At 46.3% G+C, this 15,703-nt stretch overlaps 1 protein-coding gene across 17 annotated transcripts in view; it reads left to right on the top strand.

The window, feature by feature from the left end:
• Positions 1 to 15,703, top strand: part of Itpr1 (inositol 1,4,5-trisphosphate receptor type 1) — a 307,630-nt gene that overhangs the window by 175,363 nt on the left and 116,564 nt on the right. For all 17 annotated transcript variants that reach the window (XM_076841084.1, XM_076841099.1, XM_076841098.1 and 14 more), the window contains 4 exons: positions 2,655 to 2,775; positions 6,053 to 6,237; positions 10,047 to 10,195; positions 11,094 to 11,205. In XM_076841084.1, coding sequence (XP_076697199.1) covers positions 2,655 to 2,775; positions 6,053 to 6,237; positions 10,047 to 10,195; positions 11,094 to 11,205 — 567 coding nt within the window. The remainder of the gene's footprint in view (positions 1 to 2,654; positions 2,776 to 6,052; positions 6,238 to 10,046; positions 10,196 to 11,093; positions 11,206 to 15,703) is intronic.

The following is a 15,703-nucleotide window of genomic DNA, read 5'->3' as shown; positions in this document are numbered from 1 at the left end:
ATCACCTCTTTTTAAAACAACACAAACACCTGGAACTCTCCCTGGTAAGCTGGAGTGTACATGGAGAGTTCCTCCATAAGCGCTGTGTGGCTGGAGTGAGAAGTTGATGAGCCATAACATCAGGTCTGCTGCGTTGCCTAGGTCCACATGCACTGTTCCCATGGAATTCTTTACCAGTGATGCTTCTTGGATTTGTGCAATGCACAACCCTGCACCCTTCCACAGTGATTCTCAGTGTTATGTCCCTTGTTAAAGCCTGGAAGAAGGTGATGGGCCGCTGTATTAGTCAGCTCCAAGTTACTATAGTGAAATGGTGGAGACAACTGACTTATAAAGGGAAAAGGTTTCTTTAGCTCACAGTTTCAGAGGTTCAAAGACATGGTATTTGGATTAGCTCAGTTTTGGTAAGGATGCTGGGAGTATTTAGGAGCAAAATGAACTGAACTTGAACAGCAAGGGCAGGGGGAACTGGAGTCCTACAATCTCTGCCAAGGACAGACCCCGTGATCTAAAGACCTCTCACTAGGCCTCACCTCTCAAAGGTTCCAACCTCTCCAATAGCACCACCTTTTGGACAAAGCCTTCAATTACATTTAGCCCCTACTGGACTCTCAACAAATTATAGCAGCAGTCATGCCCTTCTGCATAAGAGGTCAAGTGAGCTGATGCCCCCAGAGTGCCCATGGCTTTTGAGCAATGAGGAGGCAGGTCCTCAGAGCCATCTGTTCATCTCTTCTCTACTCAGATGTCAAAGGGAACCAAGCAGATGTGCAGTAAATGTTGGCTTACTCGAGTGAACTGGTCAGGGGATGCTTCTCTCCGAGTCAGGCTGCCGGGCTCTCATCCCACGTCCAGCACCTGTGGGACCACTCACCTCCTCAGGGTCCTGGCAAGGCTAGGTGGGACAGGAGTGCAGCCCAGCGCCGCTCTCCTTGGGCCCTTGGAGTTCTCGGGAGCAGCCACAAAACTTGGGGGATAAAACTAGGGTTCTTGGCCAATTTCCCAGCCTCCCTGTGATCCTGTCTTCTGTTAGGAACACAGTTTGCTGTCTTGGATGGCTTGAGGTATGGGGGAGATTCTGAATATTTTATTAATGTTCCATTTTCTTGCAATATACCTTTTTTTTTTTTTTTTAAAAAAAAAAAAAAAAAGGCAGGAGCACCGTACCACTGAGCTACGTCCTGACCCTTTTTTTTTAAAATTTGAAACAGGATCTCCCTAAAGTTGCTGAGGCTGGCCTCAAACTTGCCACAGCCTTCTGAATTGCTGGGATCACAAGCTTGTGGCACCCCCACACCCAGCACAATAGACTTCCTTTGTCCCCCCTAGCACTTTCCATTGTTTTCCTTTTTCTTTTTTTAAAATAACACATTTATTTTATTTATTTATTTTTTTAATGTGGTGTTGAAGATCGAACCCAGGGCCTCGTGCATTCTAGACACGCACTATACCACTGAGCCACAACCCTAGCCCTCCATTGTTGTTCTTTTAGCTCAGAGTTTTCAATTTTTTTTTCTTTGTTATATTCAATTCCAATGTTTTCCCGAGGGGCTCTGTGAGTTCTCTCCCCCAAACCAAAGACCAGCAGAGCAGCTTACCATTTATAGTGGCCTTCTCCTTGAAGGCCCAAAGCCTCCTTTGGATGGAGACCAAAATTTACAACCTTTCCATATATTCAGAAAAATCAGTGTCAGGTGGAATAAGTGGATGTTTGGGGTCTTGTACTTTAGAATGAGCACAAATTTATTCCTTCCTAGAGGGATAAATCCTCCCATGCAATTAACTTCTGAATATTCTTCCCTAGTAAGTGAAGACTACTCACCAGACTTCTCTTGTCTTTACATTGAAGATGTTGTCAGAAATAGAGACTTGTCATTCAGGCTCGAACCCTCTTCTCAGTTTGTTTTTTGCCAATTAAAATATATATGTTCTGCTCACAGGATATAATGAGTGTAAGTTAACTTTGGAGTTAACTTGCCCCCATCCACTTACTTTATGTATGGGATGAAGCTAAAGCTCAGGAAGATGCAGTCATTGGCCTTGGTTACACAGCTAGCTGGTAACTGGACAAGTTTTGGGACTTTGATTCCACAGTCCATTTCTGTGGTCAGACTCCACTAGATGTCATCACATTTATCACTGCCTTCAAATGCTTCTCAGTGTTTCTTCTCAGTTAGGCACTGTTGGTCAGCTCTCTGTCACTATAATGAAACACCTGAGGTAATTATAAAGAGAAAAGGTTTATTTGGGTTCGTTGTCCTGGAAGTTGTAGTGTGTGAGTAGTTGGGCCTGGGGGAACAGCAGGCCATAGCAGGAGTGTGTGGTCCAGCAGAACCACCCATCTCATCGCAAGCCAGGGTGCAAAAGAGAGCAAGGAAAAGGCCAGATTCCCCCAGTCCCCTTCAAGGGAGTGTCCCCAGTGACCTAAGGGCCTCACTAGGCAGCACCACTCTGGGGACCAAGACGTGTGGGCTTTTGGGAGAGGTTGGACATCCACACTGGAGCAGGGACTCTGGGCTTTGGCCCCAGAACCTCCCAATACTCCTTGGGGACTGGTAACTTGCTTGAGGCAGCGTCTCTTTCCAGTTAGGTCGTTGGAGACCTCCAAAGAGTCACCCTGGCCCCGTGCCCCCCGCTTCTGTCCTTTCTTGCAGACTCGCCAGCCTGTCTTCGTGCAGCTGCTGCAGGGCGTGTTCCGGGTCTACCACTGCAACTGGCTGATGCCCAGCCAGAAGGCCTCCGTGGAGAGCTGCATCCGGGTGCTCTCCGACGTAGGTGAGATGTCTGGGGTGGTGAGATCCCGGTGCTCTGGACATAGGTGAGATGTCCGTGTGGACGATGGGGTGATGGGCGTTGCCCGCTGCGCTGGGCCCTCCCCGGGCCTCCTAAGGCTGCACAGGCTGACACTGCAGAGCCTCCCCGAAAAGGTCTCCAGGTCCTCGGCCTTCCTTTCATCTGCCAGGCCAGCACTTACTGCAGTGGGAGCCACACATCCAGAAGTAAGCTAGGTCTTGAGAAAGAGTCCGTGGTCAAGTGTGGGGCGGTTCTTGGCAAGTCTCAGGGTGGGCGGGTTCTTGAAGGCCCTGGGAAGTCCCTCGCGTGTTTGATCCAACAGAAACATTGACCACGTCCTAGCCCTGCTTCCTGGAAAGCACTGGTCAGAACCCCAGGAACATCCCTTCTCAGAAGTGACGCTCCTTCCCACCGGCCCTTCTCTGATAAGTGGCCCTCTGTCCCCTCTCCATTCTCCTGTCACCTTTCATGGGTGGCTTTGAAGGAAGTTAAGAAAAAAGTTAGGACAATTACTTCTCTTGACATAATTAGTGGTCCCCTCTCTTCCTGTACTGAGGACAGAACATAGGGCCTCCATATGTGGCACAAGCAATACCCCCTTCCCATACATATAAAATCCCAGCAGCTCCAGAGGCTGAGGCAGGAGGATCCTGAGTTCAAAGCCAGCCTCAGCAACTTAGCGAGGCCCTAAGTAACTCAGTGAGACCCTGACTCTAGATAAAATATAAAAAAGGTCTGGGGATGTGGCTCAGTGGTTAAGTGGCCTTGGGTTCAATCCCAAGTACCAAAAAAAAAATAATAATAATAAAATAAATAAATAAACCTTCATTTCCACCTGATACCCCACATGTTTCTGGGATACAGGGTTACTGTTTGATACATGCACACAGTGTGTACTGCTCCCGTGGGCAGAATGAGGCTTTCTTTCTGGTAGGAGCTTCAGATGACCCTCTTCTAGTTAATTTGAGACACACAGTTAACTGTTGTAAGTCGTAGACACCCCGCTGTGTGGTAGAGCACATTCTAGAACTTCTTCCTCCCCTCTGACTCTACTTTGGTACCCAGCATCCAACCTGTCATTCCCCTTTCTCCCCTTTGCCATTGCCAGCCCCTAGTGACTGCTATCCTCGCCTCCTGTGAGATCTGCTTAAGCACATAGTCTGCTGGGTACCCATTTCCCACCCTATGAGTGCCGTGTGCAGGGGGTAAGCCTTCCTCCTCTTGAGAAGGATGTCACCTCGGAGTAGCTACTTAGGTCCCTGCAAAGGAGTCTTGGCACTGTTAAGAGCCTGTTCAGCAAGGATAGATTGTGTTTATTAGGACCCGTTGCCTGGTTTCAGTGGTCCAAGCCTGATTTCTTTTGTTCCCTCATGGTAGGTACTGATGCCTTCTTACTTACGTGGCAGTGTTTCACAGTAAGAAACGAGGATTTGAAAGTCTAGATGCTACATGTTCTTGATGAAGCACGGGATTTCTAGCTGAGATGAGTGAATCCTGTGTCCTGTCCTGCTTCTTAATTTTTATATCACTTGTATCTTGCTTCCAACCTTCTCATTTTCTGATCCAACTATTAGGAAATTCTTGAAAGGCTAACGGTTCTTGCCCTAGGTGGTGTATTTTTTATGAGAATTTAAACAGTTGTTTCTGTGGTTCTTCTTCCAGGATGTTAAAGTTGTTCCTCGGTTTAGATGCAGGTAGTAGAGCACCTTCTTTCCTTCTGACATTTGGAAGCGCTGACGACAGGAATCACTGTTTTGATGTTGGAGGTTTTCCCATAGAGCAGCCAGGATTGTCCGTCTCGGTTTCCTTTTTTTAAATAAACTTTTAATTTAGGAATATTTTTAGATTTATAGGAAAGTTGCACAGATGGTGCGGGGAGCTCCTATGTACCCTTCACCCAGTTCTCCCAGGGCCAGCACCTCCTAGGGGACGTTGGTCTAAACCAAGGAACTGGCATGGCTCTTAGTTGAGCTGTAGACTTGGTTTGGATTTCACCAGTTTTTTCCACGAATATCCTTTCATGCCAGGGGCGAGCCCTGGCTGCCACCTTGCACAGATCTCCTCTGGCCCGTGGCTGTTCTTGTTCTTTGCTTGTTTCTCATGACTGTGGCTGTCATGCTAACGATGGTTAGTATCCTGTAGAATGTCTCCTGTGATGATCAACGGATATTTTTCTCATGATTAGATTGGAGTTTGCTTTTTTTGTTGTATCAGGGATTGAATCCAGAGGTGCTTAACCACGTCCCCAGCCCTTTTTATATTTTTTCAGACAAGGGTCTTGTTGATTAGATCTCACTAAATTGCTGAGGCTGACCTTGAATTTGCCATCCTCCTGCCTCAGCCTCCTGAGCCTCCGGGATTGTAGGTGTGCACCCTTATACCCAGCATGAAGTTTGTCTTTTTTTTTTTTTTTTTCAAATTGTAGATTGGACACAATCCCTATATTTTATTTCTTTATTTTTATGTGATGCTGAGGATTGAACTCAGTGCCTCATATGTGCTAGGCAAGCACTATACCACTGAGCTACCTCAGTCTAAGTTACTCTTCTTTTCCCTTCTTAAAAAAAAGACTATCTCAAAAGAGTTTTTTGTGTCATCGCGAATGCCGCCTATGTGATGTTCATCTCACATCAGCATTATGTGGATCACTGTGTAAAACAACAAACATGAAAGAGAATCTTTAGAAAAATAATCCTCTGGCCAAACGAATTCCCTGTTTTGATTCTTAAAAGAACACGTTAGTGCCCTGAAGAAGCCATGTATGGAGGGAACCCATGAATCTGTCAACCCTAACTTGTCAAAACTTGATGATCTGAGATCATTTTAGTGTTCTGAAGAGCTCCCGTCCCCAAACCTTGGGAAGCCCCAACCTAAAAGATAGTGAAGTGGATTCAGGCACAGTGGCACATGCCTGAAATTCCAGCGACTTGGGAGGCTGAGGCAGGAGGATCTCAAGTTCAAAGTCAGTCTCAACAACCTAGTGAGACTCTGTCTCCAAATAAAATATAAAAAAGGGCTGGGGATGTGGTTCAGTGGTTAAGTGCCCCTGGGTTCAATTTTTGGTGCCAAAAGCTGAGAATGTAGCTCAGTGGTAGAGCACCTCTGGGTTACATCCACAGTGCCACAAAGATGGTGGGGTAGTGTCAGGATGTTCAGTCTTCACCCTCGATACTATGCAAGCTGGCATGTGGTCGGCATGGACAATCTGCCTGACCGGGGATGAGGGGTAAGGCCTTCACAAGTCCTCTCTCCTGTGCAGCCAAGAGCCGGGCCATTGCCATTCCCGTGGACCTGGACAGCCAAGTCAACAACCTCTTCCTGAAGTCGCACAACATTGTGCAGAAAACGGCCATGAACTGGCGCCTGTCAGCCCGCAATGCTGCTCGCAGAGACTCTGTTCTTGCAGCTTCCAGAGACTACCGGAATATCATCGAGAGACTGCAGGTAATGCCTAGTGCTGAGGGAAGTGGTGCTTCACCTGGCTGAGGTGTTCCCACATGCACCCGTGCTTCCTCAAGCCTAGGAGCGTCCACGCTCAGGCACAGGGAGACGTCCATGAGGTATGTGAAGAGTCACATGTGGCCATAGATGAGCAGCAGGAACACAGAGCTGCTTAAGAAGCCTACTGCTCCTGATGAGGTCAAGGTCTTCCAAGGTCATACACAGAAGTGCAGCTCTCTCTGTGAACACTGGGGACTCTGCCTCATGTGCAAGGCGTGTTTAATTATGACAAAGGGATGCTCAGAATAAGGGCATTGAGGGTCCGTTTTTCCCAACACTCCAGAATATCTAGGCTCTTGAATCAGTGGACAAACGAGTATAGGTGATTCCTGAGGGAAGTTGTGAGAAATGAAACTTCAGAATGAGAATTTGAAAACAGAAGTATTCTTAGAATCTAGCTGGACTACATTCTCTGTTTCTGTCCTTCGTCCATTAAAGCATGGTCTCAGGCAAGTGCCTGGATTCAGATTCTGGCACCACTGCTCAGAAGTGGTACCACCTTGGGAAAGGTACTTAACTCCTCTGTGCTCCTTCTCCTCATTTGTAAAATAGAATGATGGTAGCCCCTGCCTCCTGGGGGTGATGTGAGCTTTAAGAGAGTTGATAGCATGTCCCAGATTTCTACATCTTGTGAAATGAAGATCGATAGTTACATTATTCTCTTTGACTGTTATGAGGTTGACTGGGCCAGCAAATTGTCTTGTTCAAGGTCTTTCATGAGGTTGCAGTCAGGTGGTGGCCATGGCTAGAATCGCCTTTAAACCTTGTTCTATCTCGTGTTGATCACTGGATTTGGTGGTCACCTGGATCTTGGGCTAGAGTCTGCAACATCCACATGGAGCCTCCCCATGTGGCCTGGGCTTCCTCACAACATGGCGGCTGGGGCCCAGGATGAGCATTTCTGGAAGGAGACGAGGGAAGGCTGATTGTCTTATCACCTGGCTGTCAGAAAGCACACAGCATCACTTGGGCTGTGCTCCGTTGGTCAAAGTAGCCTCAGAGGTCCACTCTGTTTCAAGGAGAGGAAACATGGACCACCGTGGAATGAGAGAGATGTCAGTGTCACATGTGAGAACAACATGGAAAATATAGCCATCCTTGGAAAATTCAGAACCCATCAAGCTAGTGGAACGGTCCCTGGCATGTCCTGAGCACTCTATTAAGAGCTGCCAATGTCATTATTATTATTACAACTGTTGTTACTGCTGCGACTATAATAATAATTACTATTATTAGGTGAAGTAACTGAGCTTCTGTGAGGTTAGACAGCCAAGTTTGCAGATGCGTCCACCAGCCCCTTGCCGCATACTGGGGATATACAGTGAGAAGAGAACCCAGAAATGATCTTTGCCTCCTAGAGTCCCACGTTTTGGAGAGGAGGCAGACATTAATCAGCTAATTGTGCAGGTAAACATAAATGGCAGAGGCACAAATCCTGTGGAGAAGTGAGCAGCTCTTGCAGGATTCCCATGGGGAGCCAATCTTGCCCGTGCTGGTTGGGGGTGGGGACAAGGAAGGCTTTGCTGAGGGAATAACTTTTGAACCAGGCCAGAAAACAGTAGGATTTAAAGAACTAGGCAGGCAAACAGCACATGTGAAGACCATTATACAGAGAAGAATAGGGTGCATCCAGAGATACAAGGGAGGTCTGTGCGGCTGGCAGTCTGGGGACCAGGGAGGCTGGCAGGCTTCACACATCCAGCCAAGAATGCCATCCTTAGCTGTCCCGGTGGCGCACATCTGTAATCCCAGTGTCTTGGGAGGGTGAGGCAGGAGGATTACAGGTTCAAAGCCAGCCCCAGAAACATAGTGAGGCCCTAAGCAACTTAACGAGACCCTGTCTCAAAAAAAAAAAAAAAAAAAATTCTATCCTGTATCATGATAGAACCTGTTCTTGAGCAAAGGTAGCTGGATTTCAAATAGAAATGCTTCCTGACTTCACTATGCTTTTAGAAAGGGGAGAAGTAATATATACTCGTGACTCTGAATGCACAGAATCTTCTCACACAATCTACATCATTTACCTGCAGTCAAACACACTCATTTCTTGTGCTTTTCTTCAATCTATTATGCATATTTTTGGGATGAATTAGAACACGTATGTAGGTAATACTAGCTAAAAAGCCTTGCTCAGGGACTTGCAGGATCCTCATTCTGCAAATTATTATCCAAGCCTTGCCATGATCCAACAAGAACTGTCAGGATATAAGAACTTTTGCTGGGAAACTGACCACTTGTACGATTAAGTCCTGTTTAGACACTCTTCCCTGAGCGTCTTCCCCTACCCGTCACTTTGCCGTCTTTGCTGGCCCCTCCTGATTTCCGGATGTCCTGCGTTTGACAATGCAATGCAGATCAATTGCTGTGTCAAGTTCAGATTTTGCAAAAGATGCAAGATTTCATGAAATATCATGGATGTCATGTGAGAGAGCTACTTCAGTCCGTCCCATGCCAGTGCCGTAAACAAAGATTTGCCAGACTTAGGGCCAGTAGCTAGTGAAGAAGAGAAAGTTGAGTGCTTCTCGGGGGGAAGCTATAAGGGAAAAAGACCCCTAGAGAATGTTGCAGAAATGACCCCTCTTTTTGACTGCTATGAAAATCACATGAATTAATAGATATTGCGATCTATTGTCTTCCAGTTCTTACTGGGAAAATTACCACTCCCTGCTCCATGCCAAAAAAAAAAAAAGACCTTATTTGATTCATTTATCTATTCTTTCCAAAACCTAAACATTGTTGAGTGGTTATAATTATCACCTAATTTTGTTAAATATAAGGTAAAATTCTTTCCATGTGGTTCAATTTTAGTTTCTAGATAAAAGCCCTATTAATTCTTTCTTGGTCCCAGCTGGGTCCCCAGTAGAGGTGAATGCCGATTTAAGCAGCTTCCGCCATTGCAAATCTTGTTTAAACACCCCCCTCCACCCCCCACCGATGATCCAGCGTGCTCTGCCCATCTTAGCATGCTTCCAGTTAAGTTCCGAGTCGGCGAGCCGCAGAACAGGCTTTAGCATCTTTTGAAGATGATTTCTCATCTGTTTTTCTATCATTTGCCTTTAAATGGTGTTTGTTGTGTTGGTTTTGCTGCTCTTTCAACTTCTCTCTGTTTTCCTTTCCTGCAGCTGTGTGTTTTGCATTTGAAGACCATCATGCTATCAGGGTACATGTATTTAGCATGTTGATACAGCATGTTCATTCATGTGTGTGTTCTCATGTTGGTATGACTTGATTGTGTGAGTAATCCATGCTCATTGAAAATACATGACACTGACAATCGATAGACGAGAATCTGCATCACCTGTAATGCCACCACCCAGAGAAAAGCAGTAATGTTTTCAAAGTAGTCCGTATGTATCCTTTAGTTTGGGATTTTACTTATAAAAATAGCATCATGGTCCATGGTGTTGCTTGACCATTTTTATACTTGTATCGTAGACATCTTTCCATACTGTTAACTGCATTTTTGCATCCTATCTTAAAATATGTGGAATGATCCCCCGAGTAGCACAAAACCATCTCAGAGGAAGGGGAGGTGGGGCGTGATTTGTCCGTTCGGCATCTTCTTCGTCAGGAGGCAGTGCTTCAGGTGACCATTGCACAGGGTCTGAGCCTGTGAGATAAATGCCACACAGTACTGAAATCACCCTAACCCAGCCTAGCCTGTGCATTGTGGCTTAGGGCAGCAGTGGGCTCCGGCCCTGCTGCCACCAGCCCTGGCCAGAGCTGGCGACCAAGCCATGCTTCTATTGCAGGACATTGTCTCAGCCCTGGAGGACCGCCTCAGGCCACTGGTGCAAGCCGAGCTGTCTGTGCTCGTCGATGTCCTGCACAGGCCGGAGCTGCTTTTCCCTGAGAACACAGATGCCCGACGGAAATGCGAAAGTGGTGGTTTCATTTGCAAGTAAGTGGCCCCTTTCTCAGCAGTAGTCAGTGGCCAGAACTCTGATGACCAGACTGAGCCTTTGTTCCTGCAGAAGGAGACACTGTCCTGGTGTTTGACTTTGATGGATGCAAGATCATGTGCTAGAGTCCTGTTCTGACCTTCCCAATGTCAGTCCTTCTATTAAATCCTACTTAACTGACAACTTGTTTTTCTTTTTCCTTGTTCTTTCTTTGTGAGACTCTCTCCTTTTCATTGCATGCCCATTCATTTGCCCTCCAGCAACTCTCCACAGAGCACCCTCCACGCTCAGTAGCTCAGACATAAAACAATCATGACTTCTCAGCCTTTACAAGTCTCAGGCCCACATGACCTCAGATCTTTTCCTAACAGTTGGGTAGTTCTTAGTTTGTGCCGTGGGGCATAATCTGAAAGACACAAGTGGTTCCATGACTAGAGAGCTCTGTTTGATTTTTACCCTGAGTTTATCTACCTTGGGGGGTGGCCCCCGCCTATGAGTTTCTTCCTTTGGAGAACCCCTCAAAGGCTGTGGATTAGGGAACTTTATCCTGTTGAGATTATTTTTTTTTTTTACCCTGTTGGCATATCCCAACGGCAGTCCTCAGTGCATAAAGAGCCTCACTTCATGAGTGGACCTCCTAGTTTCTCAGCTGCATATCTCTCTCCATTGTACATGGTCACTTCCTACCTGCTGAGCCCGTGGGCTATTAACGGCCAGCAGGTGTCGCTGCCGAGCCACAGACTGGGTCTCCTCTGGGCACAGTGACCGCATCCTAAAATCTGTTTCACTTTAATAAATATTGGTTCTTTAGCTGACTAGTTACAATAAGTTTGTTGTAAAGTGTTTTTAATGGAAAGATAGTTCCAGGGTTGTAATCTGTGGTCTTCCCTCATTCAGGTTAATAAAGCATACTAAACAGCTACTAGAAGAAAATGAGGAGAAACTTTGCATTAAAGTCCTACAGACCCTCAGAGAAATGATGACCAAAGATAGAGGCTACGGAGAAAAGGTACTGTGTTTTATTTTCCTGTGAAAAACATGCCTTGCTATTAAATTGAAGGGATGAGTGTGCTTAGAAATAACCTTAATTCAGGCATTAGAGGAGCTTAATTTTTTTTTTTTTTTTTAAACTGTTTAACCTGTTGCTAAAGGTAGCTGAATCATATGAGTGTCTCCTTAAAAGTCAGATGTGCTGGGCTGGGATGTAGCTCAGTGGTAGAGCTTTTGCCTAGGGTGTCTGAAGCCCTGGGTTCCATCCAGAAAGCTTGAATGTACTTGGTTATCTCTAATGGGCTGCTCGCCATGTAATGTCAGAGGTTTTCCTCATTTAAGTTCCCAGTGAGAAGTACATACCTCCTTGTCTTACAGTCCACGTACCTGGACTGGGGCTCCAGCTAAGTGCACCTGTGGGGTTGCTTGCTTCTTTCCAACGAGGGGTTGCACAACCCCTCCAGAGCATGAAGGAACACTGTCCAGTTCTAACTGGAAACTCAGCAGCAGGCAGACACGTCACCATTTCTGAGTGGGATTGTGAAAGGGACAGTCCCCATGACCTGCTGCTGCTGCTGAGGATACACAGTGAGCAGGCATCTGCCGGGATGTCCTGCTCATCTCCCATGTTGGGCCACGTGGGCGTTTCCAACCGCACTGTCCCTTTAGCCTCCAACACAGCATCTCAGGCCTATGCTCCAGTCACACCTGGTTGCCTTGGTAGGTGTGATGCCTGCTCAATGTCTGCTGGGCTGTTTGGCAGTGATTTGTGATAGGTCAATACACAGAGCTTAGCAGCCTTTCAAAATTCCCAGGAACTGATTTTTTTCAGCTCTATGAAGAAGCCTTGATAATTAAATGACAGCCTTCCTTGTCAGAAAAGGTGGTGCCCACCAGGCCATCCCACGTATCAACAACTGCAGGAACCTTGCTTTCTGAGCTCCATGACTCCTCTCATTCATATTAGAACAGCTTCAGACAAGAGGGTCCTTGGATAAGACAACAGAAAAGGTCTGATCCTCCAAGCGCTCAGCCTTCCTCCACTGCCCCCCAATCACAAGGCTTTTAAGTGTTACTGTTAATGTTTAAAATTCATAAATTAAAAGGTGAACAAATACTGACTAATTAGAAAACAGTTTTCTGTAACTCGGTAGGAATTTTTGGAGGCATCATGCCCGGCAAGAGTTTATAAATATAAATAGATGCAAAGAACCCTAGTACATTTGAGAAATATGAGAGGGTCTATTCAAACAGCTGTTGCCTAGACACCTAGGCAGTCTTCCCCACTCCCCTCCCTTTTTCCTGGCATTGGGGATTGAACCCAGGGGTGCTTAACCACTGAGCCACATTCTCAGCTCTTTTTATGTTTTATTTTGAGGCTGGGTCTCGCTAAGTTAACGAGGCTGCCCTTGAACTTGCCATCCTCCTGCCTCAGCCTCCTGAGTCGCGGGATTGCAGGCATGCATCCCTGTACCCAGCCCCTTAACTCAGTTTCTTAATATGGTGAAGAAATTCGTCAAACCCAAGCAGAGAGACTGGGAGGAGAGAGATTTCTTTCCAGAGGTTGGGCTTGTCATCCCCCATCACCAAAATGAAAATCCTACAGATGAGGATGGTCATGAAGCTGAGGAAGGCATTCTAGAAACCTGTGTTTATCCAGCAGCTCCCAGTACAGAGCTTTGGTGGTTGCAAAATGCCAACCAGCCATTCCCATGAGTGCCACTCTAGAGGGGACCTAGGACACTAAAGCACTCGCTTCTCCCCCTCTGGTCTTTGGTATTAACTCCGCTCCCCCCAGGCTTTCTAAAGATATTTTTGACACCTTACTAACTGTTCCCGTTGACAGAAGAAGCGTGATCCACAGGGCAGGCCAACTTCGTCAAGGGTGGAAGTCACCCGGAGCCAAAGAACTAACCTTTCTCAAGCAAACCAGTTGGCTCTCATTGGTGAAATCAAAGAGGTATTCTTTGGCCTGGGAGCTGAGGCGTTTTCCTCCTCCCATCTCAGCTGCCTCCGACGGGCAGCTTGTCCCATGACCATCACCTTCCTGTAGGTGCCAGGGCTGTTTGGCTTCCCTGCCCTCCCCCTGCAAGGAGCCCAAGCTGAGGACTAAGACGAGAGTCCACAGTTGCGTGAAGTGTCTGTGGTGGGGTCAGGGCTGGAACCCAGGTCTCCAGCCTCCCCAAGGGTCGTCCACCAGTATGGACCATGTTGTCTTGTCTTTTCTAAGCTGTCATCCTTATAAGTGACGAGGCTTAGGTAGCCTTCCCTCATCTCTACATTTTATTCAACCTTAGGATAGAGTCAGGGTCACACATAAATAATACACTGGAAATCATCCTGTATGTTCCTGTCCAAAAACGGTGGTGTGCTTAGATGAGTCTACTTGCCTGGAAACAGAATTAAAAAAGAAGAAGAAGCCATTGAGAACTGTTACCTGTATTGAAAATCGATGAAATATACCAGAGTCCCCGTCAGACTGTGACTGTTATGTGTACCCAGAGGATGTCTTAAATAACAATGGTGACTTTTATTGGCTTCTTGTTGGGTGCCACAGACTACACTGAGCACGTCTCCTACTTTATCTCAGATCAGCCTCAGTGATAGGTATCATTATTGTTACTATTTTTAAATATGAGTTACAAGATTCCGGTTCAGAGAGGTTCGGAAACTTGCCTGGGGTCACACATCTGATAACCAGCAAGACAGGAATTTAAACCCAGACAGACAGGCTGATTCCAGAGACCAGCTCTGCACAACTGGATCCCACCTAAGTGAACAGACACCATTTGAGTGTTTTAAGTTCACCTACAGGTTTAACATCTAAGTTTTCATCATGTTACATGATAGTGTCAACGGGGCACTGGCCCCAACAGCACCAGGTAAAGCAGAGCTTAAACACTAGGCTTTAGCTTACTTCTGATCCCTGTGCTGGTGCATTTTTCTCTTACTATAATAAACTACCAGAAACTGGTGACGTTATAAAGCAAAGAAGTTTATTTAGCTTCCAGTTTGGAAGACTTAAAGTCTAAGATCAGGCGACCTCATTAATTTGCCCTCTGGTAAGGGCCAGATGGGGATTGGCACCAGGTGGAGCCTCTGTGGGAACCAGAAATTACATTCAGCTTCTTGCTGGAGAGGGAACTCACTTTGGCAAGTAACTCAAAATCCTATAAGAACCACCTTCGTTTCTTCCAGGGAGGACTGCCAGTGACGTAAATGCATCCTGCTAGGTCTTACCACCTCCCGGCATCTCTGTACTGAGGTCCAACCTCCCACGTGTGACCGTTGGGGGGACACATACCCAAACCCTAGCAATCACTTTGGAACAAAAATATCATTAGTTATTAAGACTCTAAAGTGCAAATGACCAGAAATGCGAGTTCTCAGAGTAGAATATGAGATAAAGAAATATTGAAAATCATCACTGAAAGGATGGTGGAATACATTTTTGTACGGTGCTTATAGTAACTGTATAACCTGTCTATTCAAAGCAAACTTCTAATTTATTTGAGTTTATGTCAGGACTTTGTAAACACTTTAGGGGATTCCTACTAAACTCTGCTTTTAATCTACAGATTAAAATTAAGTCCATATTTAAGGAACAACCAAATAAAATAAAATAAAAAAACCTCCATGGCCAAGCATCTCTAAAATTTAATTCAAATCTCTTTCTAACACACACAAAAAATCTTCAGGCCCCTGGGCCATGCTGGAAAAGGGGACACGGTTATTTCATGAATTGGCTACCTGTATTTGACTAGGTTTTTATTCGGCTACTGTTGACTTAAATTATTAAAGAGCTCTGGGAAGGAATTTGGAGTCCAGGAATTTGTGTAAAAGGATAGCTCAGAATTTACTTAGAATAGTCCTAGCTGTTTGGTACTAGAGAGCCCAGGATCCCAGGTAAGGCCGGGGTCTCCCTTTCCTGTAATCCTTGTTAATTACCAAAGCTGCTTTGTCCTAGGTGAGTAAAGCATTGACGTTTCAAGCCAGTAATCTTTCCGACAGCCACTTCAATTCGCAGAACGTACTAAATACAAAATGTGGTAAAATCACATGAGAGTCTTCCCTCTGTCCTGAAACAGGGATCATTGTGATCATTCTCTCGTGAGTCTTTCCTTTCCCTAGTATTTGAGCTAATACGTGCTGTGTTACGGGTGTGACTTGGGTCAGCGCCAACTGTGCTGTCCCCGTCCCTCGGTCATCAGCAGTATGAGCCTGGGTCTCATTGGGCCCATCTGCAGGGTGAGCTCCTGACCCCACTGAAACCATGAAATGAGTCTCAGGCAACAACTTCCTTCTAAATTGAGTCAATCCTACTCTAGACTTCCTCTCTGTTCTTCCAGTCCTCTGCCAAAAGAAGCGTTGCTTGGGGAATTGGCCCTTGGTCCCACCCGGTTCCACCTCGTGTCCCCATCAGGGAGCACAGGGCCCTCTGGACACGTGGCCTAGATGAACTGTGGCAGCATCCTGCCCGCTTTGATCCGGATGTTCACAGATGTTGCTGCAAGCTG

The sequence above is a fragment of the Callospermophilus lateralis genome, chromosome 20, assembly GCF_048772815.1.
Source record: "Callospermophilus lateralis isolate mCalLat2 chromosome 20, mCalLat2.hap1, whole genome shotgun sequence".
In the NCBI taxonomy this organism is placed as follows: domain Eukaryota; kingdom Metazoa; phylum Chordata; class Mammalia; order Rodentia; family Sciuridae; genus Callospermophilus; species Callospermophilus lateralis.
Note: the sequence above shows the minus strand (reverse complement) of the source record. Positions and strands in the feature narration are given on the sequence as shown.